The 26,516-nt window shown below is 40.4% G+C and overlaps 1 protein-coding gene and 2 long non-coding RNA genes across 5 annotated transcripts in view; 1 reads left to right on the top strand and 2 right to left on the bottom strand.

Annotated features, from left to right (window-relative positions):
- Nucleotides 1-4,458, bottom strand: part of LOC121094693 (protein-glutamine gamma-glutamyltransferase E-like) — an 18,738-nt gene extending 14,280 nt beyond the window's left edge. The window contains exon 1 of the mRNA XM_040608659.1: nt 4,376-4,458. Within this exon, the coding sequence (XP_040464593.1) occupies nt 4,376-4,382 (7 nt within the window). The 5' untranslated portion in view covers nt 4,383-4,458. The remainder of the gene's footprint in view (nt 1-4,375) is intronic.
- The window catches only part of LOC121094701, a 20,161-nt gene extending 2,829 nt beyond the window's left edge, over nt 1-17,332 (top strand). For 2 of the 3 annotated variants that reach the window (XR_005829924.1, XR_005829926.1), the window contains exons 2-3: nt 13,896-14,036; nt 17,117-17,332. This is a non-coding gene — a long non-coding RNA (uncharacterized LOC121094701). Of the gene's footprint in view, nt 1-13,895; nt 14,037-16,883; nt 16,951-17,116 lie in introns of those variants that run through there. The other variant, XR_005829925.1, reaches the window with a different exon arrangement.
- On the bottom strand, nt 15,389-26,516 carry LOC121094703. The gene is made up of 3 exons (XR_005829929.1): nt 26,504-26,516; nt 24,200-24,204; nt 15,389-16,699 (listed from the first exon to the last, which is right to left on the bottom strand). It is a non-coding gene; the product is annotated as an uncharacterized LOC121094703 (long non-coding RNA).

Genomic DNA, 26,516 nt, shown 5'->3' with positions numbered 1-26,516 from the left:
ACCCATTATACGGGACTGACTGCAGCTATACGCCTCCCCACATGCACAGTTTTAATTGGTTGGGCTTATTATTCAGCAGCGCAAATTATTCTGTTTTCAGGTTTGGATCATGTTTGGAAATTCTAGAATTTAAACTTGTTCAACCCATTTCATATACAGAAGTATTTTATTAATTTTTACTATAAAATGGTGTTACTAGAAGAAACATTTTTTAACTGGGTGTAATTCAGACTGCTTTAAATGTCTGTTCATTAATAATATTTAATCTTATGAGAAACGATAGTTTTATCACATGCAAAGCCCAATTTTGATTTAAAAACGATAGGAATTTAATTCTTAAATATAAAGTTTCTTAGAATTTGATTTTACAATGTCAAGTCCAAACTTTGATGTTTCAGATGTTAAGCTACGCTTTCCTACCCATACTTTTAAATTCTCTTAAGTGACACACTAACAATTTTCAGAATAAATTTGCTTTAAGATTTCAGCCTATCCGTGGGTACATAGCAAAACAGTTCTCTTTGACAGAAAGAGTAGTTACTGTTGAAAGAAAAAAAAAGTCAGTGATTATTCACCAAATAGTTCCCGATGCTTATTTTGTCATGCATTTCACCTTTTTTTGTGTAACAGTAACAGTGTGCTGGATATTGTCCTATAGGTTAATGGCATAATTGGTTTTGGTATTTGCTGTTATGATTGCATAGTTATAAACAGCACATTCAAAAAAATAGCTACAGTGCGTTTATTCAGGAAGATATTATGACAAGGAGAACAAGTTGCATCTGTTGCATTGGCTTCTGGTGTTTATTCCCAGCTCTGGCTAAATTGCCTTGCAGGCCTTTTGTGTGCTTTGCTTGTAAAACAGATGAATGATATGTAGTGGACCTTTGGATTAAAGATTACGGGTGAACGTTGAGAATGAGGGTTGAATTAATGAGAAATATTAACACTAGTCAAAGAAAATGCGGGTGACCCAGACAGCTTCCTGTAAGCCAAGTGCAGAGCTTGTGTGGTGGCTGTAAATGTGAGGATTGCACAGGCAGGTGCTTGAAACTCTGGTAGATAGCAAGAGAAAATTCTTTTGGACCTCAGAAAATTAAAGCACTAAGCCATCTTAGTATTTTGTTTTATTTACCCAGAATAAACTATATCAGAATCATCTTTTGCAAACTGGTTTAGTTGTATAACTCATGACATCCTTTTCCAGTGATACCCAGGTTTCTTTCCTCACTCCAGTAAATGTGTTAAAGAAATTAATATATAGGAGGAAGCGTTTGGCACGGAACAGTGAAGGACATCTTTCGTAATAGACTAATACCCCTCAGTATTACTTTCTGTCCTTTGCATTGTCATTCTTTTCCCCACCAACTCTGTATGAATCCGCAGTGACACTTGAATTCTATTAAATGTCACCTATTATTATTTGTGCCTTTGTTTCAGAAGCCTATCTACTCCTTTATTTTTTCTGAGCACAGCTTTTCCTTACATACCCCTAAATCCTAAACCACTATGCTACGGCCATATAGCCATGACTCACTGGGGACCACCTCAGTACACTCAGAAGTCTGGGCTGTTCTGTCTCCCCTCACATTCCCTTGTTTGATAATTAAGCAAGGAATTCCATCAGCAAAACCCACTCCTGCTATAGGAAGTCAAGTGGGTTTTTTTACAGGTATATGGTATTTATGAACCACACCAGGGAGAGACTTGAGCCCCTAGAACTGACTCACAGATGCACTAACTCACGTCACACTCTTCAGAACTAGAACCCCCTGAAGGAGATTGGTCAAGTCCATATGGAAAAGCATTTGACAGAGATCTCTTCTGGGCCCTATATGTTATCTGAGTCATACTTCTTATTTTCTGTCTTCCTCTTCCATTCACAATGTCCCAGATAGCAGGGCCATTTTGAATGGAAGCCAGCCTGAAGCCTTCCTGAAGTTTCTGATTGTTCCTGAAGTTCTCCAAGAGCCAGACTTTGAAGGTAGCTGACCTCAGCATAGTCAGCTCCCCTATTGTCTGTGTGAAGTAGGCTACCCTGTTAGCTGTGCTCAGATCTTCTCTTGCCATCTTGGCTCATTCCAGATAAGATGGCTTATTCCAGCAGGGAGACTGACAGTGACGTAGAAGTGACATGTACTAATAAGTGAACTTCAAAAACTACCATGGGACCAGTACACAGAAATAAGCCACACTGACAGTGCACAGATTGGGATGAATCTATGCTAGGCTCCCCCAGCAGCTCCCACATAGCTACACACAACCTGTTATTTTGTAACCTATTATATTTAAATATATTTCCTTACGGCTCCCACTTACACACACATCTCTTCCATTGGAATGGAGTAAAGACATTATTTGGAAGTTTTAACTTCCAGCTGCTGCTGCAGACTCATCAGCAAAGAATGCCTCTTTGCAGGCTCCCATCACTACCTCGCTCTGCTTGTTTCTTCTAAGAATCCAACAGGATGTGCCATTCCGTGGGCAAGTGCTCTTAATTCTAATACACAAGATGCTTTCAAGTGTGACTCATGCCTTGTAATGACACTGAAGCTTAAAAGTGACAGATGAAAGCTGAGATAATCGAGGGTGAGACTGTGAAACAAGTGGCTGAATCCTTAGTAGCAGTAGTGTGCTGCAGACTGTCAAAACCCTTGAAAAATCATGCTATCAAATTTATAGGACCTTTTTAGGTTCTTTTCCCTTTTCTTTATACACCACCTTCTGGATTCTGTTAAAGTAGATCCATTAGAGACTGGCCCATGGATGCATAAAAATTTTCTGGGAAGTAAGTGTGTGTTTTTGCAGGATGTGTGTGTCAGGGGTCCAGGAGAGGGTGGGGAGGGAGAGATGGAGTGAAAACAGTTAGGTGCACACACACCTGCATGCAGACCCTGCAGTTTTTCATATTAAAATTGTGTGTGGCACCGTGAGGAGTGTCCCCAGGCACTTTTGACATCTCCAACTGAACATGGGCTTGGATGTTTCTTGGGCCCTAGGTATTTTGCAAGAAAGTGCTGACCGTGGTCAGCAAGTACAAGTTTGTTCGTTAAACACTGCTATTGCTTCTTGAATTTCATGCAATAAGAAAATTGTGGTTAGGAAGGATAGACTTATGTTTATGTGTATGACAATTAAAGAGGAAGTTTTAGAGATCACCTTGCTAAAATGTTTTGCCTAAGTTATTGGCAAATTGTTACTTAAGAGGAAGTGTTACAATGCAGAAACAATTGGTTTGTGGTTTTTTTTCCCCATTGCTGTAGCTGAAGGTTTTTACTGTCCCCTTTATCTGATAGTTCTTTTGTGGAACACGATTTTTCTACTCAGTCCAATCTTTCAGTTTGACCTATCAAATTGTGTTTTGCCATTTATTTTAGTTCTGCTCAGTGGAGGAGATTTATGAGAGAATCAATAGCCTTATGCCCATCGTATGCACCTGATTCCCTCCCAGCCTATGTTCTGCTTTTAAACAGGTAAACATTTAGATGGTATTACATTTAGCAGATGCATTGAGACAGCCAATAACTAAGCACCATCAGGTCAGGCCAGGCCAGACAGCAGACACTGTTGAGGGATGCTAGCACAAGTAGGTCAGGTCAATAAACATGAATTATTTCAAATAATAGTATATGGACAAACACTTGTTCTAAGAGTTAATGCAATCAGTTCTCCTAAAACTGCGAGAAGGGGGTAACCATGCATCATTTTAACCTCTATGAGGGGAAAACAATGCCTGTCATCTCTGCGCTCAAGCCTCTGCTCTGTGGACTGATGTAATTTCCTGAGCAGGCCTAAGCGAGAACATGGCCAAGCTCGCTGAAGTGTACTGATTTAACATCTTTCCTCCTAGACCTCACTGCTAGACATCTGCTTGTTTCGTCTGTATTTCAAAGTACCTTTGTCTTTCATGCTAATTTTAACAAATAGTTAAAATGTCATTGCAGTTTGCAGACTCTGAATCTACAGGAAGGAATCTGTCCCATAGTCTATTCTTGGCACAAATATTCCCATTAACACAAGATTCATTCATACCTGAACAACTCTCCGATTCATTAAGTTTCGTGCTAAAAGATAGTTTGCAGTTTGTCACAGTTTCTGCTCTGTTTGTGGTTTTATAATATGTAACTCCAGTATAGTAAGGATGATCTTCTTTTCCTTCTTTGTGTCTTTTGGAAAATTCAGGAAAGAAAAATGCTGAAACAACCTATTCATAATCTCAAAATGTAGTGTACTCCAGCAGTTTAGAGCCTTTTACAAAACATAACCCCACAGAGAAAGCTAATATATGATACATCATTCAGTTTCCCGTTCCTTATACACAAAGAGACTTTTTTTTTCTTTTCTTTTCTTTTCTTTTTTTTTTTTTTCTACTTACCAGTCATGCTTCCTTGCTCCTCTGTGCCTTGGACTTTGTATTTCTGTGAGCAACTGTAGGCCTATATGATAAGACTTCAAGCTCTGGTTGTGTGGCAGCATTTATAGAGAAAACTTTAGGCCTCTCCTTATGTTCAAACCAATTATAATTCACATTAGGTGGGTGAGGCAGGTTAAGTCATACCAGTGGGCATGTAAACTTCCTAGTGACCATATATTAGCTCATGGGTTTTAACGCATTGCACTTGTGCAATTCAGGCTATTTATCCAGAGGGTTGGCTGAGATGCTTAGAAAAGTAGAGCATTTAATTGCATACCTAGAATCCAGAATTTTACATAAAATGATGCATCACTCAGGAAGGGATATTTTTTGAGTCAGTATGAATTCATGTCTTTTCCCAGTGTGATCCACAGATGAGTATTCATGCAATGAAGGTATCTACTCATAATAAAATTCATAGGGTTGCCTCCCTATGAATGTACTCATATGTCTGGAAAAAACTCCAAAACTTTTCATTTACTTCATCAATCCTTTATGGGGGATCACCACAGTAATGCCTTTGTGTCAGCCCCTCCTTAGAGTATCTGTGAATTATACTAATGGTATTAATGCTGTAAATGTAATGTAAGCTACTATTAACTTGACAAACTACTGAATGCTGAATAGCTCAGAGGAGTGGATCTCAAGTGGTAACTCTCCCTGCACAAAGAGAAACTTCATCCTCATAAAATAAAACACTCATTTTGTAGCAGGTACAAATTATGACTGTAATTTGTGCTTCTATGATGGTTACTCATCTAGTTTCTAACTATAAAAACACAACAATAATTGTTAAAACACTTTATCTGCATATACAAGACATTTTATAGGTACAAAGAAAATTAATTTGTTAGCATAGCCTCAGAATATTTTTTTTCAGGCTAATTCTTCATTTTTTGTATCGGCCCTCTAGCAATTTGATCATGGATCCTCACTTATGGATCCCCCCATCCCCTCAAGAACTTCCATTTCCTTACACTTCCACATCTTGAACAAGATATTTTGTCTCATTTTATTATTACTTCACCTCACTTATCTACAATGAGAAGAAGAAACTGAAGCAATCTCAGGAATGTTAGTGCTTACCTTGAATAACTTGAAGGGCAGAAATTTCATAAGATCAGAAATAGGCAAGCACAATATCTATGTATTAAATGGGGCAAGAGGCATGAGAAAGAGCTCAGAAATTATAGTTGACATCAACTAGTATGATGCCAATTCCTGGAAAATACTGTAATAGGTAAGCATGTTAGCATCTAGATGATGATTAACAGATAGATGGAGTTGCCAAAAAGTCAGTCAAGACCATCTGGTTTTTTTTTCCTTGACAGATCAATACACCAGAGGAGAAGTAAGAAGTGACAGCTATCATACATACTAACTGATCTGCAACAAGATCCCACACAGTATTTTCATCAGCATACTTTGGAAACACCGATTACACAACATTTCTATTAATTAACTGCATAACTCGTAAAACTAGATGCTACATTGTTTCAATGTTCACTGTCAAACTGAAAGGGCATAGTGACTGAAGTGTCACTAAAGGCTGCTTTGAGTTTTGATGTTTGTTAAATATGCTCTTTCTGTTGTTAGCAAGACTTCAGCTGAAGTGCTATGTTAGCCCTGGGCTAACATCAGTTAGATAATATCAAGAATATGGGGAGTTCAAAAAAATTAGAACGATCAAAGTAAACCAGAGGCAACTTGCAGAGATGTAATTTTTGAAAAAGGCGAAAAGTGGTTACAGAAAGAGGAGGCCAGCTGAGGAGTCATGGTCTTAAAAACTTTAGTCTTTAATGAAAGATACTGAAAGGAAGTATAACATAAAAATGTTGGCAGTAAGGAAAAGTACTCAGCTAGACCCTCTAGGTAGCTTGTAAAGATGTAAATAGTATTTTCCATGGAGATTAAGAATGCACTGGATGCACATTTGTCAAGGATAATATATATGTGTATGTAGTTGAGCTGTCCTTGGAAAATTTATTTTGATGTCAAAGCTGTGACAGTGAAACTTTTTCCCCTTGTTGCGTACTCTTGGTACTTGAGCTGAACTGCATGATGTAGGGAAGGCCTTAGTAGGGAAGATAAGTATTTTGTGCCCACTGTCAATTCAGTCTTATTTGCCTTGCTATTGTTTTATTGCTGTGACTGACTTAACCCACAGCAAATAAACTTTGCATTGTGTCCTGTGGAGAAGGGTTACCAAGTTCCTGACTACTAAGACACACAAGCCTGCAGACTTCTTGCATGTCATGTTCATCTTAAGAATTGGTCTTTTCCAAGAAGTAACCAAATGTTTCACATAGAAACAGAGAATGTTAGCACCATATCTGTCCAGTATTGCATCAGTTGAGATTCCTGTTTCTGCCAGTATAAGCCAGTTCACAAGAATCAACAGGAAGTCCCATAGCAATCTTTCTTGATTATCTTGTGAAGGGAAAACTGTCTGACCTTCAGTCACTTGGACACTTGTTCCCTGAAAGAAGAAATTTACATAAGTGACCCAAAAATAACCACATCTTTTTATTGTGCAGAGACAAGCTGCCTCCTTTTTAGAATCCATTAAAATTTATTGGGTTTTTTGTACCTTAGAACAATGAGTTTCACACAGTAATTATGAGTTGTGTAAAGTTCTGAACATTTCCTTTCTTCATTTAAGATCCACTAGTTCTTACATTGTCAGGGTTAAAATGTACCTATGGCTTTGCTTCACTTTATTGTTCAGTGCTCTGTATTCCTATGTAATACCATGTTTTATGATATGATGTTATAGTCCTCCAGATTACATAATTTCAAACTTTTCAGTCTCTTTTCATGCTGTTTTCTTAGTTTGAATGTCATACATTTCTGAAAATAGTTTAATTTTTTCTGTATACTTCTTTGATATAAAGCAAAAAGAATTGAACATGATGCAGCAGGGAGAATACACTATCAATAAAATGATGACAATGATTTTTAGTATTTCCTGCTCTATTTTTTATTAGAGCAAAGTTTGTTTGCTTGTTAGTTAAGTATTTGCTCATCTCAGCCCAAGAGTATTCGACTGTATTTGTTCATCCTGTACAAAGGAATAGTGTCATAATAAGATAAAATAACAAGACCCCGGACAAGACGTTTAGCTGTGTAGATGGGTAAAATCAGGCATATTGGAAATCTTGTGAAGAGAGGCTGCACAAAAATCTGATGGGTAGAATTCATAATAAGAAAGGATAGGATTGGAGTGTATGAAGGGAACTTACAAGGGGCTTGTAAATAGCATGATCAGAGAAGTGATAACTGCAAGTAAAATGCTGCAATAGGTGGAAAGGCAAGCAGAATCAATTGTTTGAGATGGAAGAGAATATTGTTATTAGAGAGAAGCCAAACAAGTGTGAAAGACTAAGGAGCAAAATTAAGGAGATCAGGAATTGGGATTGAGCACAGCAGGAAGTGGAGAGGAAGATGAAAAAATCATACATTTGAGACAAAGAGAAACGGAGAAATAAAAGAGGGAAAGTTAGGCAGGAGTGCAGCTAAGGAGAAAAGGAAAACCACATATTCAGGTATTTTTTTCATGGAAGAAATATTCCCCAGAAGAGGCAAAAAGATCACAGAAATGAAGGAAACTAGGGGTGAGTCAAAGATGGAGAAAACTGAACCAGAAATTGCTTAATGAATACCAAACCAGGTTTGGTATTCATTAAAGTGCAAGAAGAGTAGAACTGAGGAAGAGCAAGGAAATATCATCAGGAGAAAGTATTGGAGGAATCCCTAGTCTGGGGATGGTTGGTAGGGATATGAGTATAAAGAGAGAGAAAGGATCTGGGACAAAGGAAATGGAAGCTTTAGGAGAATCAAAGACCAAATCAAACAAGAAAAATGAGGAGACGGTGAGTTAAAAAGTACAACATCAGCATATATATAAATACTGTATTTCCATTCCTGTATTAAAATCCAACATGCTCTCCAAAATAGAATTAGCAAGCAAGACCTAGTGTTGTGCCCATAGCTTTTCCAGTTGCATCTGCTGGCCTAATAAGCGACTGTTTTACCCTGCAAATCTTGTTTGCTGTGTAACCTTGGAGTGTTACAGCTACAGCAACAGTTCCACTAGAATAGCGTTGGTATTTTGGCAATGCTGAATTTGCTCTAAGAATTTAAAGCAGTACTTCACCTGGAAATAAATGCTTGCATCTCTGTCCACAAATCTTTTGACTCATAACTAGAAATTTTCTCCTTCTAGCAGGAAATCATGTAGTGCCATGCACTGTGGCTGTGCGTAACTAGGATGTTTTAGGTGACATTCCACAGTTTGCCAGCTCCTTTTGGCAGTGGACTGGTGAGAGCTAGATTTCAGCTTCAGCTCTAACAGTTGGCGAAGTAGGAAACTGCCAAGGACAGAGGCTGCTGAGGAGTCAGCAAGATAGGCCTTCTTATTTTGTGTCAGTGCTGGAGAGTCCCAACAGCTGTTGCTGCTGCCAAGCAGGATGCACCCTACTCTCAGAGGTGGCAACTACTGCAGCAGCAGGGGATGCCTCTCCCAGAAGCAGTGCTTACCATCCTCACCTCCTGTCACATCAGCAGTCCCTTTTCTCTTGGGCACTCCCCACAGCTCTGCCGTGCGTCTCTGTCCCTTTCCTTACTCTGTTTTCTGGCCGTAGAGGCAGTCAGACTGCTGCTTAGAGGTTCAGAAGTACTGTAACTAGTTAGGAGTTCATTGTTTATTCCATAGAGGATAACTATGTCTGGTACTGTCTCTGAAAGAGAATTCTTTGGAATCTACGAGTGCCAAGGAGCAGGTCATGCCTGCAGTATACTGGGCTACAAATACTGTATCATGGTTTTGAGGTGTTTTTTTCCCAGTCACCGGCACAGCATTAACCTAAAACTAACTAAACCTGTTCTGCAGAATCTAGCACACAAGTGCTGCCTCTATGGCTCATCTTTACTCACAGCCACACCGCTTTTCTTGGTCTCAAATCAGACCAAAGACATTTCTGCCACTAGTGTGGCATCTTCCTTAGCTTTGAGGCCATCCTGTGCTTGTTTTGAGCTCCTCCAGCAACAGAGTATCCAGTCAGTTTGCATGACTATGGCTAAAATAGAGTATAATATATTCAGTTCCCAAATTAGACTGGATCTGTGAGTCTGACAGAAGTGAAGGCAGCAAACAAGATTTGAGGAGAGATCGATGAGGAAGAAACACAACAATCAAAGGGATTTTCTGAGGATTATTTCCAAGGTAATAGGTCAGTCTGCATTTGCATTTTAGAGTGTTAAGTGAGTCTCACTGCAGATTTAAAGAAGCATTAAAACATTAAAGAAGCTGCCTTTTTTGTTTCTTTTTGTGGATGAGGCACATGAAACTTCTCTAGCTGTGCAAGAAGGCAAGTGCTTTCCATTGTAAGAGAATGGTGGCTGCTGTCATTTATAACCATCAGACAGGTTTCAACAACAGAAACTTACTATTTTGTACAGAATGTACTTTTGAAAGTCTGAAGCCACTTTTAACTACAAGAGGGGAAGGGACATGGGTAAATAACATATTCTTATTTGCAGATATTATGGCTTTGATACTATCCATTTTGTGTCCCTGGAAGCACAGTAATTTCATAGCAAGAACATCTGTAACACTATCACCTTATCTTGAACTCTTTTTTACACTGTAAGTAATCTGATATCCTAAGTCCCGTCCCAGTACATTACTGTCAGCTCTTTTATGATAAAAATATTGGAATAATATTTCTCTTTGAAAAATTTTTGAGCAAATAACCTCATAACGAATGATACTGCAGTAATTTATCTTCTGTGTTTAGCAAAATAGCCATTGGCATGACTCGGTGGCTACACAGGGAAAGAACAGGTCACTAGTACCAAATATCCCATAATTTTTAAACTACTGCTGCTGGTAGTAACAGTAACATTGGCTGTTGCAAATGATTCTGCCTTTTTTTGTTTCTATTCTATTTTAGAACTCAGTAGCATTCTGAGAAGCCACATGATCTGCAGGGCTTTTTAACCTGAAATTTATATTGCATCTGAAATCTGGTTTCTAAGCCTCACATATTCAGGGAAACAGAAATATTCATTTTCTTGGCCCTCCCTCTGTTCACGTTGTATATATTAGCACCGTTGTGCATGTGTCACTGTACAAAAAATGTTTAGGACATTTCCTGTAATTTCGTACTCAGGGCTAGTTTTGAGAAACCAACTTGTTTTAACAGCTATTTTTCCTTTGTGAAACATGAAATAAGAAGTTATTGGTGTAACAACAGAAATTGTAAATGTTCCAAGTCTCTTCCTTTGAGCAAAAGGGGGAGAAAAGTATTGCTTCAAAAAGACAAGCTATTTCATGCTTGCTGTGTCCTTGCTTCCCTAAATAGCTCGTTGTCTTCTTTGACGTTCTTCTGTAAGCACACACTATTAGGTTTTATTGAAATTTTTAAATAATCAACTGGCAGCAGCTACTGACATAAAATGAATATAGCAAACCTAAATGTGAGACTGTATAGAAGAAGTGATTTTATTTTAAACAAAACTGATTTCAGTCACTCATGCTCATTCTCCTATAGATTTCATTCAGTCAGCCTTTCATACTCGTTTTCCATACCCACATTTTAACAACCACCAAGGTGTGTATGTCTGGCTAGTTCAACCAAGATTATTTGTGGTGAAACAGAGAACAAAGGATGACAGATTTGGAGTCATCATCATGTTTCCTGGGTTCTTTTCGCTGGGTGACCATGTGCTCATTTTGGAAATGCTTTTTATACCCTTCAGAGACCCAGGGACACAGGTCCATGAGTCATTAAGCAATGTTGTTGAATGACTGCCTGGCCTTTTGCCTCCTGTTCTGTGAGTAGTCTATCTTCAGTTTTAGGTTGTCCTTTGTTTTCCCAGTCTGTGTGTTTCAAGACTCTGACTGTGATCTCAGTGACCTGCTGGTGCTGTCAAGTCATGCTGTTCTTTGTCACTTCTTTTCTTGTAATTTCTTCTAGTGCTTTCATACATATGTTTCTGCATGTAATTTATTCATTTCAGCCTTAATGTTTCTATTACAAATACCTGCATTATGGAAGTATCAGGTCACACAAATGAGCTAGACAAGGGAAGTACACTGTCTAAACAGGCAACAAGCTATAGAGAGGATCCTGTGCTAAGTACTGTACCTTCACGCTGAAATTACATTTGGAGGGATGCTTGCACTGGTCATTCTTGCAGAATAGCATTCATTACTAATGAAAGTCCATAAATGTAAACTAGCTCACTCGTTAAGGCATGAAGGGTACTTGCTTTTTTTGGTGACTTTTTAATCACCAGACTCAATGCTATGAACACTTATTGGAAGTGAGATGAACCTTCTGGAATGGCTGCAAACTTATTGGTGCTCTTTTATATACTCTTGTGCCGTTGAGTGTTACCCAGTAATAACAACAGTGCTATACAGACTTCCGTAAGAGGAGTACCTGAATTTAGGTACTGGTAGTTTTGTTTGAGTGTCTACACTGTTCTTCCACCTATGGATCTGATTTTTGTTGAATAATGGCCTATGGTTCCTGGAAGCTCGTTAAATGTTATTGATGTTGTAGGTAGTTAAAGACTGAGAGAACCAGGGGTTAAGCATGTTTATATGAGGATTTGAGAGAATATCGAATAGTAGAATAATACTGAACCAGAATAAAGACAATGTTTTATGGAAGATGTTGCAGGTGAGTATAAGATGATGCTCCTGCCTGTCTAATAATCAAAGGTTAAATGCTGTATTTAATATTTCCAAAATTTTTAACCCTGTAGTGCATGATGGCGAGTGATGTATTAGGATCTTTCCTTTGAGGGAAGCAAAACGAAACAGAAAAAAACGTAAACCATGCTAAAGAAACAAGAACATGCATAAATTTTACAGCATCTCAGTTAAAATGAAATGTAAAGTTTATTTCTTCGTTATAGACATATAGCCAATGACAGCAAATGTTAAAAGATAACAGAAAGATCATCTGTGAATGAGTTTAGCAGGCCCCTGATATCACCAGAAGCTCCTACAGAATGAGGTGTTCCATCCTGGTAAACTAAGATAACTGTTGATAACAGTTGTTCATTATTTTTGTCTATCACTTGCACCCTGTTGCTACTGTTGCTTAGCTTTGCCTTAGATAATTCTGTTTGTAATCTCACATGCATTAGATTCAAACAGAAGGATACCATGCTTAGTTTTTAGATTGTCATGGCTGAAGCCGAAGACACCAGACAAATATGAACAAACTAAAGTAATAAAATCAAATATCAAAAATAAAATAATAAAATCTAATTGAAAGCTAGCTCCATCTCCAAACAAGAAAAAACAAGTTTATTCTGGTGATTAGCAGAATAGCTCACCCACATGTACTGCAAAGTCTATATATGTAACATGAGTATGATACATACACATATATTTGTGTGTGATGAAGCACTATCTTTTTAAGTTACAAGGCACGAAGTTATTATCCTAGGTAGATGGTTGTCAAGTGACAGACTATGGAAGAGGAAGTGGGACAACTATCCAAATTATAAAGTTGAGAGATCAATTTCAGTAAGGTTCAATTAGGGCTACCCCAGGAATTGTAACTGGGGAAATGGGAAGACAGGTAGATAGAAGAAAGGTTAAAGCTTTATGTGGAGTAAAAGCTGCTTCTTCTCAACTCCAAATAAAAGCAGCTTTAGGAGAATTTAATTTTTCACAGCAGTGCAAGGTAACTTTGCTGGTATCAGCAGACCATGATGAAAATTACTGAAAAGGATTGGAATGGAGCTGGAACAAGGAATATGGCTGCTTTCACTGAATTTAAATAAGCAGTTGTAAAAACTCACGCCTTAAAATTCCTGAGACAAGGAAAGCCTTTTACAACAAGGATTTTCACATTCACTGATACTACAGGAGTGGCGCTGTTAGAAAGCAGAAGTGAGTGAAATCGAGTAGAGTAGTATTGGAATTCTGTTACTTTGAGGCTGGATCAGAACTTCACCCACTCAGAGATACTCTGAGGGAGAGAACAGCAGCCTTAACTATAGCAGTCTTTCACTCTCGGTAGCCTGGTTGCAATGCATTCTGCTTAGACTCTCCTGAAGTACCTAATTTCATGGAAATGAGTAGGCAGCAGAGTACCACCCACCCAACTGGCATAGCAGGCAGTAACATTGACACATAGAGATTACTGTGGAGATTCTTGTACTATACTGTATATGAAGTGGATCATCTCGCTTGTGTGTTAATCAGATGACAGGCAGAGCACAGTTGCGTCCAAAATGTGGACACAAAATTACAGAAAAATCAACCTCTAAAGTCTAACCTAACTGGCCCTCTTTCTCTCCTATGGGAAGCCCCGGTATCATCCTATTCTGCCTCTAAAAGGGGGTGAATGGGAGGTGTATTTGTGGCTTGTGTATTCCCATTTACCTTGCTTGTGCATACCAGATTGGTCTATGTGCTTAAATACCAACTTTATTTTGTCATGGTTTTCTGCAGAACATTGATGGATTTGCTACACCTCCATCAAGAAGAGCTGGCTGATGAACTTACAATGCCCTAACAGAGGGTCTGAGTTGAGACATGAGGAAGAATACCGCTCAGGAACAGTTGCTAGCCTTCCTTGACTAACCAGCGCTAGTGAGTACAGCTGCTCTTGTCTGACTTCAACAGGTTTATTGCAGTTGCAGGAATTTTTAGCCTGGCTTTAACACCCTACAGTAGTAATAAATATGTGTTTGTAAATTGCATTAACCCTAGAACATTAGGGAATGTCTGCACGCTGCCACAAAGAACTACAGGCTAATGACCTTTACAAGCTATTGCAAGGCAAGAGCAGCCAGGAAAATGCAAACACCTGCACCAAGGCCCTCGGAGCTTTGAGCTGTAACTCAAAACTTCTACCAGCCCCCAAACTCACCTAGCCCTGCCCCCGAGCCTCCAGCTGCTCCCACAGGCTCTCCAAACCCTGCCCCAAAGCTCACATCAACCCTGAAACACACCACAGCCTGGCTCGGTGTCCCTAGAGCTCCCAGCAGGCACCCAACAATCCCAAAGCCCTGTCCCAAAGCTCCCACCGGCCCTTGATCCCCCTGCCTCAGGGCTGGCACCTGCAGGTGGCAGGGGGGACCCCCAAAGGCCAGGGCCACCCTGTAGGGCCAGCCGGGCAGCCGGGGCGCCGCACAGCTCTCCTCAGCAGGCCCACATGCCGCCTCCTGCCCTGCCTCGCACCATCCCTCAGTGGCTGCTGGGGAGCGGTTCCACACGGGCCAGCAGAAAGCTCATGCCATGGGATGCAGAAAGCTTCTGCAACGCGACTGGTAGCGCTGTGCTGCTCCCAGCCCGCGGCTGTGGCCCAGCGCTGCACGTGCCCGGCAGCTGGGTCTGCATGCACATGCATGCACCCACCACCTGCCCTGCGTGTCCCACACGTGCCACAGCACCTGTTGCCCCTCCTGACCCCAACCCCTCAGCGCAGGGAGCAGCCTCGCACAAGCATGGCCTGGCAGGGGATGCTCCATTGCCCTCCCTCAAGGCCAAGGCAGTGTGGCGGCCAGCAGGCACAGCTCATCCTGCCTTGCGCAGGGTATTTATTGCATGTCTGCACAGTGATTGCCAGTGATAGGGACTGTCTGCAAAAACAGGCTTGGAATTATATACAACTAAACTACATACAACTAAATTATAATCGCTAATAACAGCTAGCATGAGTTAGTTATTTAGCATGCATAAAACAAAGTTCTTACTCAAGAGGTGTCCCTAGGGGGGAGAAGACAGGTTCAGCCCATCAACAGATCCCAGAAGTTCCGATGGAGTCCTCCCTAATTTCTCCCTTCATCTGTCCACTTTTTATACTTCATAGTACATTGCATATTCATTCATCATACACAGGATTAGTTACAAGTTTCTCACTTCTAATACGAATTAGTACGTATCCTCAGATAGCACTGCTGAAGGTCTCTGCTAACCACGCACGCTCCTCAGGCGGGTTTTTGCCCTCCTTTGGGGGGGGGCTGTTTGAGTTGAAGGTTGTGATCTCCCACTAAGATAACTGCCCACTAAGAATAAGGCAATTATCTTTGTCTTATTTTCAACTAATTTTCTGTTGATGTCAGTGGGTTGCAACACCTTATCCTGTTTCCTCTCGTAGCCAGAACTTTCCTCACTTGAAGGTTTCTTTCTGCATAACTTGGATAACGGCATTGTTTTCACTACCTGTTCTTTGTTTCTCATCCTCCCCAAGGCTGACTACCTCAGTGAGAAGTCCCTTCGTAACAACTATAGAGAGTAAGTCAGCTTGACCTAGCTTTGTGAACACTGAATCAGAGTTGGGTAACCAGGGAGTTTAGACAATTTCCCCCCGCTTTGGACTTACTTCAGTCCAGGACTAGTCCATTTCCATCACATTTCAGTGGAGCTTGAGTGACTTTAGTCATGCATATTGTTGTTACTAACTGGTGTTGTGTGCCCAGTGAGGTGTAGTAGTACCTTGGAAGCAGGCAGCTTTGAGGTGGAGGTGTGCGTTAGTATTACAATGAGATTATTTCAGCTGAGGAAAGTAATTTCACCGTAATGGTTGGCTCAGCCACAGACATCTCCGGGATTCTTCGTGTGACAACTGGTATGCAGCTTATCAGCTGTGTGGTGCCATCTGGTTCCCTTTCCTGCAGGGAGCACGACAGCCTGGCCGTGGTGTCTCCACTCCGCACCATCCTCCGTCACCACTATCCCCGTGCGCTGAGCTGCCAGGAGGTGTTGCTTAGGAAACTGTGGTGATACAGATTCTGTGCGTGCCAACCATCCTGAAGGCCATAGCTGTTTTACCCTAAAAAGCTTTCCATAATACTACGCTTCTGTTAAGGTGCAATTTTCTCTAGTTCCCCCCCTCAAGGTGATTTTCCTACACACCTGCAGGCAGCAGGACTAATGTCATCTCCTTTTGCCCACTTGGGCTTGGACTAAACTCCCTTCCCTGACTATTCTTTAGCTTTTACAGCCTTTGAGCCTTCCCTTGGGCCTGGCTGATAGTCCTTTGCCATTTCACCCTGTTCACAGCCAGTGTGAGTCTAGGTACAGACTATCTCAAAGAATTTCAGTTACACGATAAACCTGGTTTTTTGTAAATTAATTGTAACATTTTAATTGCTTTCAAAGAGAATTATGGGAAATCCTGTCCGCATGGCGACCTAGCATAAGCAATGATGGAAAGGTGCATCAGATGTGACCTTCATGTCAGCTCAGTGTGCCTCAGACAGACTGCATTTGACACTCTGTGGCATGCTGCGCAGCTCCAGAAATTAATGCTAGGGAAAAAATGGGCAAAAATAATAGTAAATGTAGAAACATGAGTTAGGAAAAAATGCTATAAATTAGGTGTCTGATTGAGGCAGTTGATCTTGCTTGTGGATCTTTGGTGTGTGAATTTGATGCTGAATGGCTCATTTTTCATTTGACTTGACTTGAGTTATTTTAAAAGAGATAGAAGAGAATTTTAAATTTGGAGTCCTTTATGCTAAGGATGGGCAGCTTACAGATGATTAAATGTTCGGTGATGGTGAGTTTTTCACCTTTTTCTTGGCTGAAGGTTGCATAAAATATTACACTTCACTGTGAGTACAAACATTCACAGTCATGACCCTCTTAGAATTCATCTTAGGTGCCTTGAAGATTTGTATATAAATCAAATTGTTATCCTGAATAAACTGTTTTGTTTTTTCTAGTGGGCGTTCCCACAATTAAGTGGTGTGGAGCTGAAGGGGACTACAATTTAATGGTGATGGAGCTGTTTGGACCGAGTCTTGAAGATCTCTTCAGTTTTTGTTCAAGGAAATTTAGTCTCAAGACAGTCCTATTACTCGCTGACCAAATGGTAGGAAACTGCTTTGTTGATCTTGACGGTGCAGTATGTTGGAATATTAAAATTTCTAGAGAGATCAGAACCAAATACGTTGTTTCTGTAATTTAGAGGTGAACAGGCCTGTATCATTAAAGAAAAGACTCAAAATTGGTTTTGTTCCTCTTAAATAGAAAGTGCCCAATCTAAAGTGACTACAAAGTCTTAATTGATTTTAAAAAACCAGACTTGCACTGTTTGCAAACCATCTGTTGCACTGCTCAAAGACAAAAATTCGCCCAAGAAAGTTTTTGGAAACAAATGTAAAATAGACACGGGGAAAGACCTGGAGAGGTTTATGTATTGTCTATCAAATTATGTTCTCTTTAATGCCCTTACATTTTACAATAAAAAGTTTCATTACCTCTTTTATCATTAAGACAATGTTGCTAGTGTTATTATAAGGAAAAAAGTGTATGCCTAGTCTCTCTCGAGTGATTTTTTTTTCTTTTTATCTAGATTAGTTGAATTGAATATATTCATACCAAGAACTTCATCCACCGCGATGTGAAGCCAGACTTCTTAATGGGCCATGGGAAGAAAGGCAATCTTGTCTACGTAATAGACTCTGGATTAGCAAAGAAGTATCGAGACGCTCGAACTCACCAACATATTCCATATCATGAAAATAAAAACTTAACAGGAACTGCCTGTTATGCATCCATCAACACGCATCTTGGAATCGGTGAGCTGGAGAAAGCAATAAATAGAAACTTTGAAAGTGTCAATGCACATAATTTTAGCACAAGTAGATGTTGCTTTAATGAGGCATAGAAGATGGTCCTTATTTATGGCACTTAGTGCAGTGTGCTTGGCCTCTTACCTCTTGATTGGGTGGGATTTGGTCAGATTGTAATTCTCAGGAATTAGCATATTTTTTTAATAGTTGTAAGGGTGATAGGCTTTTTCTTGTACTGGATGAGTTTATCATGGGCATAGTAACTCTCAACTGTCTCTTGTTTTTCAAAGGGGTTTTATGACAGTCTTGTTGCACAGTCTTTTGTTTTTCCAGTACTCCTAATGAGTCCACTTTTTCATACTGTTGTAGAGCAATCTCACAGAGATGACTTGGAGTCCTTGGGCTAAAATACTGATGTATTTTAACCTGGGCTCCCTCCCCTGGCAGGGACTGAAAGCAGCAACAAAGAGGCAGAAATAGGAACGTATCAGTGAGAAGAAAATGTCTACACCCATGGAGGTTTTGTGTAAAGGATATTCTTGTAAGTTACTTTTCTGCGGCACTAGGCTTACATGTTCACATTTTAGTGGGATTTCTTTTTGCTTTACACAGAATTTTACCAGTCTCATCCTCCTTGGCCAGTATCTGGTAGGGAACGAGAAAGGAAAGTAAGTATGAGATTGCATCGTGGTGCCCCAGTCAATATCTCATCATCTGACTTAACAGGTCAACAAGATACCTCTAGCATGTCAACTCTGCAGGTAAAAAAGATTTCTGTGTAATGGAAAATGAGGGTAATTTGATAAAGCTAATCTGCCGAAAGAAATACCAGCTAATTGATTTGATTTTGTACTGATTTTGCAGATGATGTTGACTTGTATAAATACTTGACGTTTTAACTGAATGTTTGTGATGTGGCTGTAGACTACTGTAAAGAAAAAAATAATTCACTTTGGCAGCAATAAGCATAAAAGGCTCAAAGTAATACAGAGTCATTGGTGTATGAGATGATGCAAAATCCTAGAGATACAGCATTTTAACCTACAGTTATGGTGTGTTTAGCTCCTCTGCTCATTGGATTTCTTGTATATGTTATCAATGAGGAAGCAAGAGTAAGTTAGAGGCAGTTGTGAGTCATGTTTCCAAATCAACAGAGCAGAGAATGTGGGTGCAGAATAGACAAGAAATAGTTGGTGAAGAACTGAAAACTGTAAAAGTGAAGAAATGCTGTAGTGCAGTACTGTAATTCAGAGCAGATAAGAAGCCACATACGTGGATGATGGATAGGCCACAGAAGGCTAATGTGAAGAGGATGGCAGTAGGACGAATGATGGTGTGATTCACAGCCACAGTCAGCACTGAAATTAGCCTCATTGATTACAGCGACTTAACAAAGAAATTTTAGGAATGTTTCTTTTTAAGACTGACAAACCATGTTTAAATACATTTTTAACTCTTTAAGCTATAGCTAAAACACCCATTTTTCAGGGTATTCATACAGACTTGTCTTAAGTAGTGTGTGGCCTGGCTCTGTACAGCTTGCCTTCAGTCTTACCTGCAGAATGGGGAGTCATCTGTACTGTAGGTATCAACGTTACTGGGAGAGCAGTCTGTTCTGAGGACTGGTGCAGTCACCTAGGGGTTTTTCCATCACACTTCAATGCTGTGCTGGAGATAACTGCATAATTTTTGCCGTGGACTCATTTTATTTCTCATTGATGGAGGATATTGACAAAAATTAAATCGGTTCCTTTTGGCTGCTTCATTTAATTGGCAGAATTAATTATTTGGGATAGTATGTGTTCTTGCACATGACGTCTGACTGCTAGAGGGAGAGCACTTTTAGATGGAAGCCAGGTGGGTATCTGTAATGAAGGCTGAGGGTGAAATAGAGAAACAATTCTGCTGTAACAAAAGTGAAGTGGGATTTTTTGGGTTGGTTTTCAGCTGAATGAATTGTTTCAGCATATAGCTGCATAAATGTTTGTCCTTCCACAATGGATGAACAGTTCAGGCGCAGAAATGACTGAACAGGAGTAGGGGGCAGGTGAGGTTTTCTGTGTTGGCTTTGGTGGCAGTTTTTGCCAGTTTAAATTGTTCACTGAAGTACAATTCTTGCCACCAGAAATTCTCACGTTGAAATATTTTATGGCTGAAGTTTGTAAATGGTATGAAAACAAAGAGATTAGAACTTCACATAGTTACGAATCTTGTAAATATGCATAAACACCTGATAGAAGGATGTAAAGAAGGTGCAGCCAGACTCTTCTCAGTGATATCCAGTGAATGGATAATGGACAGCGGGCAGAAATTGAAATACAAGAAATTCCATTTAGAGATAAGAAAAAACTTTTTTTACTATGAGGGTGGGCAAGGACTGGAACAGTTTGCCCTAAGAGGTTGTGGACTCTCCCTCTTCTGAGTTTCTCAGAACCCAATTGGACATTGTCCTGAGTGGCCTGCTCTAGTTGACTGTGCTTTGGGTGGTGGGATTGGACTAAATGATCTCCAGGAGCTCCTCCTGACCTCGGCTGTTCTGTGAGGCTGTGACACAGAGTTCCCCCCTGAACGTTTACTCAGTTGTAAAGTGTGTATGCCCAGGATTTGTCTCTGGCATTCTGAGGAAATCACAGATACTTTGTATTTGTTGCCAGTCAGATAAATAATTAATGGTAGTAACAGAAATAAGTGCAGTGGTGTTAAACTTGACTATGTTAGGAGAGAGTACGTGGGGGTTTTTTGCTGTATTACTGACTCGGTGCTCAGTGTGCACATACACTTTTCTAAACGTTGTAAAGTATGAGTAATCCAGGTAGGTTTACAGATACGTTTTGGTTCTGCCTAACTTGTAAAACAGGAATACTCTGAGATTCTGTAGGACTGTGGGGTTTTTTAAGGAGTCTTTGAATATTCAGATGTATAATTTGTGGTACAGGCCAACAGTACAGTCTGGCTTAATGGTATATTTCCATACTTGCCCTTTTTAACACTGTGCTGCAAGTATGAGATCAGATCACTCTGTTGACTTCTTTACCAGCCCAACAGCAGCCTAGTCGGGATCTTCTCTGAGTTTATTAATCATTCATCATCTGTTGTCTTTGTTTAGTTCTTATCAAGGCAGCGAATCACTGCTGGTCTCCCCTCATGGTGACTGAATAACAGTGTGCGACTGTAGTACAATTTAAACAGCTTCCCATGGGCCTCAGATTTGGAAGGCAAGAGGGATTTACTTAGACTTTACCTTATAACACTTGCCCTTGAGCTTGTTAGAGAAAATTTGCTTTTCATTTTCCCAGTTCTTGCTTACTCCATAGCAGGCGAGATGGCTCAAATTGTTGCAAGTTTTCATAGCTTGTGCTCTTATTATCTTCATAATGTTAAAGTAATTCTTCCATAATCAAAATGCATCCTTAGATGTTAACCAGGTTACCAATTAAAGTCATAGTTTTCCCACTATCTTTATACCTTGTTCTTAGTCAGGAAAACCTCAGGTATCCAGGTCACACGGCAAGGTTATTAAGGAGAATTTTGATTGGCTAAGTGTAAGACTATAGAAAATCATTCATACCACTTCTTACCAGGAGAACAGTAAAGAACAGCAGCTGTTTGTCCATACCCGTTCCAAGTGTGTTAGTTTCCTTTGTAAGTCTTAAGTAAATATGCTGCTGCTGTTCCTAGAAAGCAAAGTTTGCTATGCAGATCTACTGATGTCTTATGTTAAGGACTACATTTTTTATTTATAACTTGATAAATCAGTTTTGTTATTTTATTTGGATACCTTCATTTGCTAAGGCACAAATTGATCATCTGTTATTTCTCTGCCCTCCCACTGATTAACTGGACTGGGTTTTAAACCAGCCTTGGATTAGGGCTACGCTAGGGACAAGGCCTGGTTCTGCCACTTAGCTGCTTCAGCACTTTAGATTTCTTAGTTAAAAATACATTTTCTTTAACATTAACCTTAAATTTAGTAAAGCATACCTAAATATTATGGAGTAGTATGTGGAGGCTTTTCCTGATCATAGTTACATTAAAATAGTTAATAGCTTAATTTCTATGGTAGGTTGCATTCTGTGCTGGGATGTCATCTCACTAATTTCCATTGGATGGCGATAGAGGATTGAATTTTTTATTTTTTTTATTATTATTTTTATTTACTGTTTCCTTCCTTTTAACGTGGGCCGAGTTTTCCAGCGTCATGTTTCATATCTGCATGCAAGTCGAGGACCATGTTAACAGCGTGAAACTTTGCATGTGGGGTTTTATGTACCACAGTTTTTTTATAGTATCTAAGCTGTGTGCAGTACCTCTGGGTGCTCTCTGAGACAACTCGACAGGCAGCTACCGATTACATTCAGAAAGCTGTTACTAGTTGCTGTATCTTGAAAGACTCCGTGTGTTGTACAGGTGTTCTTCTTCAAATGGCAGGAATCATGGCTTTGACAAAGCATAGGAATTATTAAGCTGCATTCTTCCTGACATTATCTTTTAATGTAATCACAGGATCAAAACCCATACTGGTTGAATTCTTAAGTGTACTTTCAACTTGTTTGAATGTTGTAAGCTGTAGAAAGTAAGTCTTATACAGTGGTTTAAGAATGGGTATATTTTCCTAAAAGTTTTAATTTGCTTGATCATAACTGCCATAAAGTATTTGATTAAAGAAGCAAGGTTAATAATTGATCTTCACGCATATTTCATACTTTCTAATTAAAATCTCTTTTTTTCTGTGGCTAATACAGATGTCTTTAATACTCACTTCTGTCCACCTAGTATACTTCCCAATCTCAACAAAGAGGATCCCGATAACATTTTGTCCCCTCGGCAGTGTCTGACTTATCACCTGCCCCAGCCTTGGTTATCGAAGAAGCCACCTTTTCAAGGCTCGTAAGAGGGTAGTGCAGTGGTGCCTAGACAGAGAGCCTTAGAGGGCTTTGTTATCCAGCAGACTTGTTCCTGTCCTTCAGGATTTGTAAGTGAAACAGCCTGGTTTTAAGGGGCCTCTTCTAATAAGAACCCATGTTTTTGAAAATTTTAGACATGCAGTTTCTTGGCTGACTTATTCTGAACTCCAAAGCTTGCAGGCCTTTGGTATTTGTTTTGGTTCTCGGAAAAACAAAGGTCCTGTTTGAGTTTTCTGGAGGCATGTCTTGCCCTTTGGCGGGTTTCAGCTGTCACCAGCTCTCATCTCCTCTTTTACGAGTCCCTCTGCAGCCTTCTGCACTTAAGAACATAAAACTCCGTGAGTTTGTGGCCCAGCTGTACTGTGGCTGCGCGTTCAACACACAGGTGGCACAGACAATGGCAGAATTGTAAAGCCGTGAGAAAGACAGAAATTCCTTGGAGATTTCTAGTAAGCCAGTGGTTAATGTGTGTGCACATGTGTCAGCATCGTTTTTCTGGAGGACTGAGTGTCAGTTTTCCGCTTGGGAGATTCCCACTCTGATCTAGTTCCACAGCAATGTATAACTGTGTTCCCTACCTGTCTTGGGACAGGATTACGCGTTACGTGCTGTTGTCTGCTATTTACAATGTTATTTGTGTAACAGGTCCTGTATCAGTTGCAATTTTAGACTAAGTTTTAACAAAGCCTTTGTGCAAGTAACATCTGATCAGCACTCCAGAAAGGCTTTCAGGTGGCTGGTTCTTTCTGTGGAGGGTGTTCTTCAGATGACAAATGCTACTCTGCTTCTTGATCTTACTTTGCAGCTCAACAGGCTCTGTGCATTCTTTCAGGTGAGCTTCGGGTGCAGGATGTGCAGATTCTGACACAAAATCATTTCATTCATGTGTAGAACAGTTTCTGTGCGTAGAGCAGAAGTACAAGATAGTGTTTCTAGACGTGCCTCGTCACTTTGAATCCTCCTTTGTCTTAGAACTGGGGAAAGAAGAAGAAAAGGTGTTTGATCAAAATGCTTTGGATGCCAGTCGCTGTGAAAGCTGTTAGGGGCAGAGTCAGAGGACATTCAGTAACCTTTACATCTTCTTAGTGCTTGAATCGGTACAGTTAATGTGGCATACATGTTGGGGTTTTTTTCCCAAAATGTCTGTGAAGGTCCATGAGGTGAAATCCTCCTGGGCACCTGTTCGTAGAATGGTGAGAGCTGTTGTGTTTTAATATGCCTATGCTGCACTCAGGATTGTTAAGAGCGTGCAGAGTTAGGTTGTCTGTTTTGTCTGCGTGCCTGTTTAAGGGCAGTAGCACAAAGATTGTATCTTAGCAAACAGAACCTTTTCTGGGATTATTTGGTGTCCAGAGGGGAGCTGTGTAAATTATTTCACCATTCTGTGAGCTGTCTCGGAATAAAACCTAGTGATGGCTTTGCCTTCTCGCTTCTGCTGCGGGCTTTGCATCCTTATGGGAGCGAAGACCAGACACCTATCGCTCACACAAATGACAGGTGTCATTCGGTGTTTCTCATTCCTTCTACCTGCAAATTTGTGTAAGAATGGATTCGTGGTAGTCCACAGGTTCTGGACTATCCTTTGCTATTATTGTCTCTGTAGTAACTTAGTTTGTCACACCTGTCAAGTTGCATCCTTCCCCAGAGATGTTTCCATTTGAGGGATTCATGATTCCAGCCTTCGACTTTTTGTTTTGTCCAGCGCAACACGGAACCAAGACAGACAATTGGTTTTTTTGGTGAGCGAGATGTAGTCCAGAGGTAGAAGAACAATGAAGAAAGTTTGCTATTAACCCTGCCTCCGATGTTGGCAGTCTTGCCCTAAAAACAGAGGAAGGGAGGAATAGAAACAGGTAGATGCTTTGTTCACGTGGGAAGGTTCCAAGCTGCTCAGAACTATGGGAGACTGATGTTTCTGCAGCAAATTTCTTTGCCGAGGATTGACTTGCTGTCTGAATGGACAACTAAAGCCCCCTTCAGACTTAAGCGCTGCATTAAAACAGCTTGCATCCTCGTGCCAAAATCTCAAAAAGTACGTTAGGAAGCTCAAGCTCCTTCAGAAGCATTAGACCACCTTTCAGTGTCCAGTCCCTGATGTTTGCTTTGTTGATTGTTGAAATAAAATCCACCAGGGATTGGAGTCCTGAGCTGGGGTGTCTCTTTATCGCTGTAAAGATGATGTTTGTGTTCTTGCAGGTGCTGCAATACTTGTGACTATGTCAGAGAAGCATACAGGTGATGAGGCTGGGCCTTCGAGAACCCAGATAGCATAGAGCAGTGCAAGAGGGAAGGATTTACCCAGAAAATGCAAGAGCAGAAGAACAAGGACTGCCAAGTGTACGGTTTCCTGGAGGTCAACAAAGTGAGAGATGGGTTTTGCCATGAGCCTGTTGCATGGTGGTGATGAGCATCAGAAGGCACAGTCAGGACATTCTGCTCTTTTTTCCAACTTCAAGTGTTCACAAGGCTGTAATAACCCCTGGGCTCAGCAAGGTGCTTGTGCCTGTAGAGGGGTTCAGTAGGAGGGTCAGGAAAAGGGTGGGAAGGGGCTAATGCTCTGTTTCATGAGGTGGGCTGGCTGGAGAAGCTTAGCTTTTTCTACCATCTAGCTAGTGAGTCTTTTTACCGAGGGAGAGGCAGCTTCTTTGAGGTTAAGTCATCCCACCTGCCCTTCTAGTCTCAAAACAGAGACCACCAGTGGGTGCTGAAGATAACAGTAACCAACAACTTGTCAGCAGAGGAGCTGGAGGGAGTGAAATGTTCCCTTCTTTAGAAAACCAGTGGAAGCAAGACTGTTGGAGTTGATTGTCAAGGTTGAAGATGCTCAAAGAGATGTTTTTTGCAACTGGTGTATGAAAATGTAGTACAAGATACACCAGATGATTATGTAACTACCCTGTCATTTGGCAGGTTACTGAGCTCAAAACACTTGGACATGCAGGTTACGTACCCAAGTACATTCTAGTGGTCAGGCCCAGGCTAATTTTTTTTTTTTTATTTTACTTTTTATTTCAAAATCTGGAGGGTTTTTTACATCTTGTGTACTATTCCTGGAGACAACATTCTTTATTTCTGAAAAAAAAAAACCAAAACAAACACACCCCACCCTTTTGCTCATGAAGCCAGACATTGTGTTTTGAGCATCATCATGGGTGCTGAACCATTACAGGACCCTTTGTCACAAAGTGTGATGAGCAGGAAAGATTCAAAGGGGAGTGCTGTGGGTAGCGAGGGTCCAAGGGTGGGTGTCACTAGGGAAATTTCTGGGGGCCATTGTTAGGCACTTGGACTTTTGCACATCTCCATTCTCATCGGGACCGCAGTTAACATACGTGATAGGTTTGCACGGACATTCAAAGGTGTAATTGTAGCATGTGAGCTTGACTCATTGGAATCTTCCAAGGGGGAGGGTGTGTATGATTGCTAGCAAGTGTCAGGGAGGACTGATATCTAATATCCATATCCTTTTCATATTCAAGGTTAAAATTTGAATAACCTTTGTCTTTTGGGGGATTTTGGGGTGTGGGTTTTTTTGTGGGTATTTTTTTGTTGGTAGGTTTAGTGCTTTATTTTGAACACAGCTTGTTTTCATGGATGCATACACAGGACCACTGTTGTTTATTGTATTAACGGTTTTCTTACCC

Source organism: Falco naumanni, chromosome 10 (assembly GCF_017639655.2).
Source record: "Falco naumanni isolate bFalNau1 chromosome 10, bFalNau1.pat, whole genome shotgun sequence".
NCBI classification, from domain to species: domain Eukaryota; kingdom Metazoa; phylum Chordata; class Aves; order Falconiformes; family Falconidae; genus Falco; species Falco naumanni.
The sequence above is the reverse complement of the archived record's forward strand: the minus strand, read 5'-3'. Positions and strand labels throughout refer to the sequence as shown.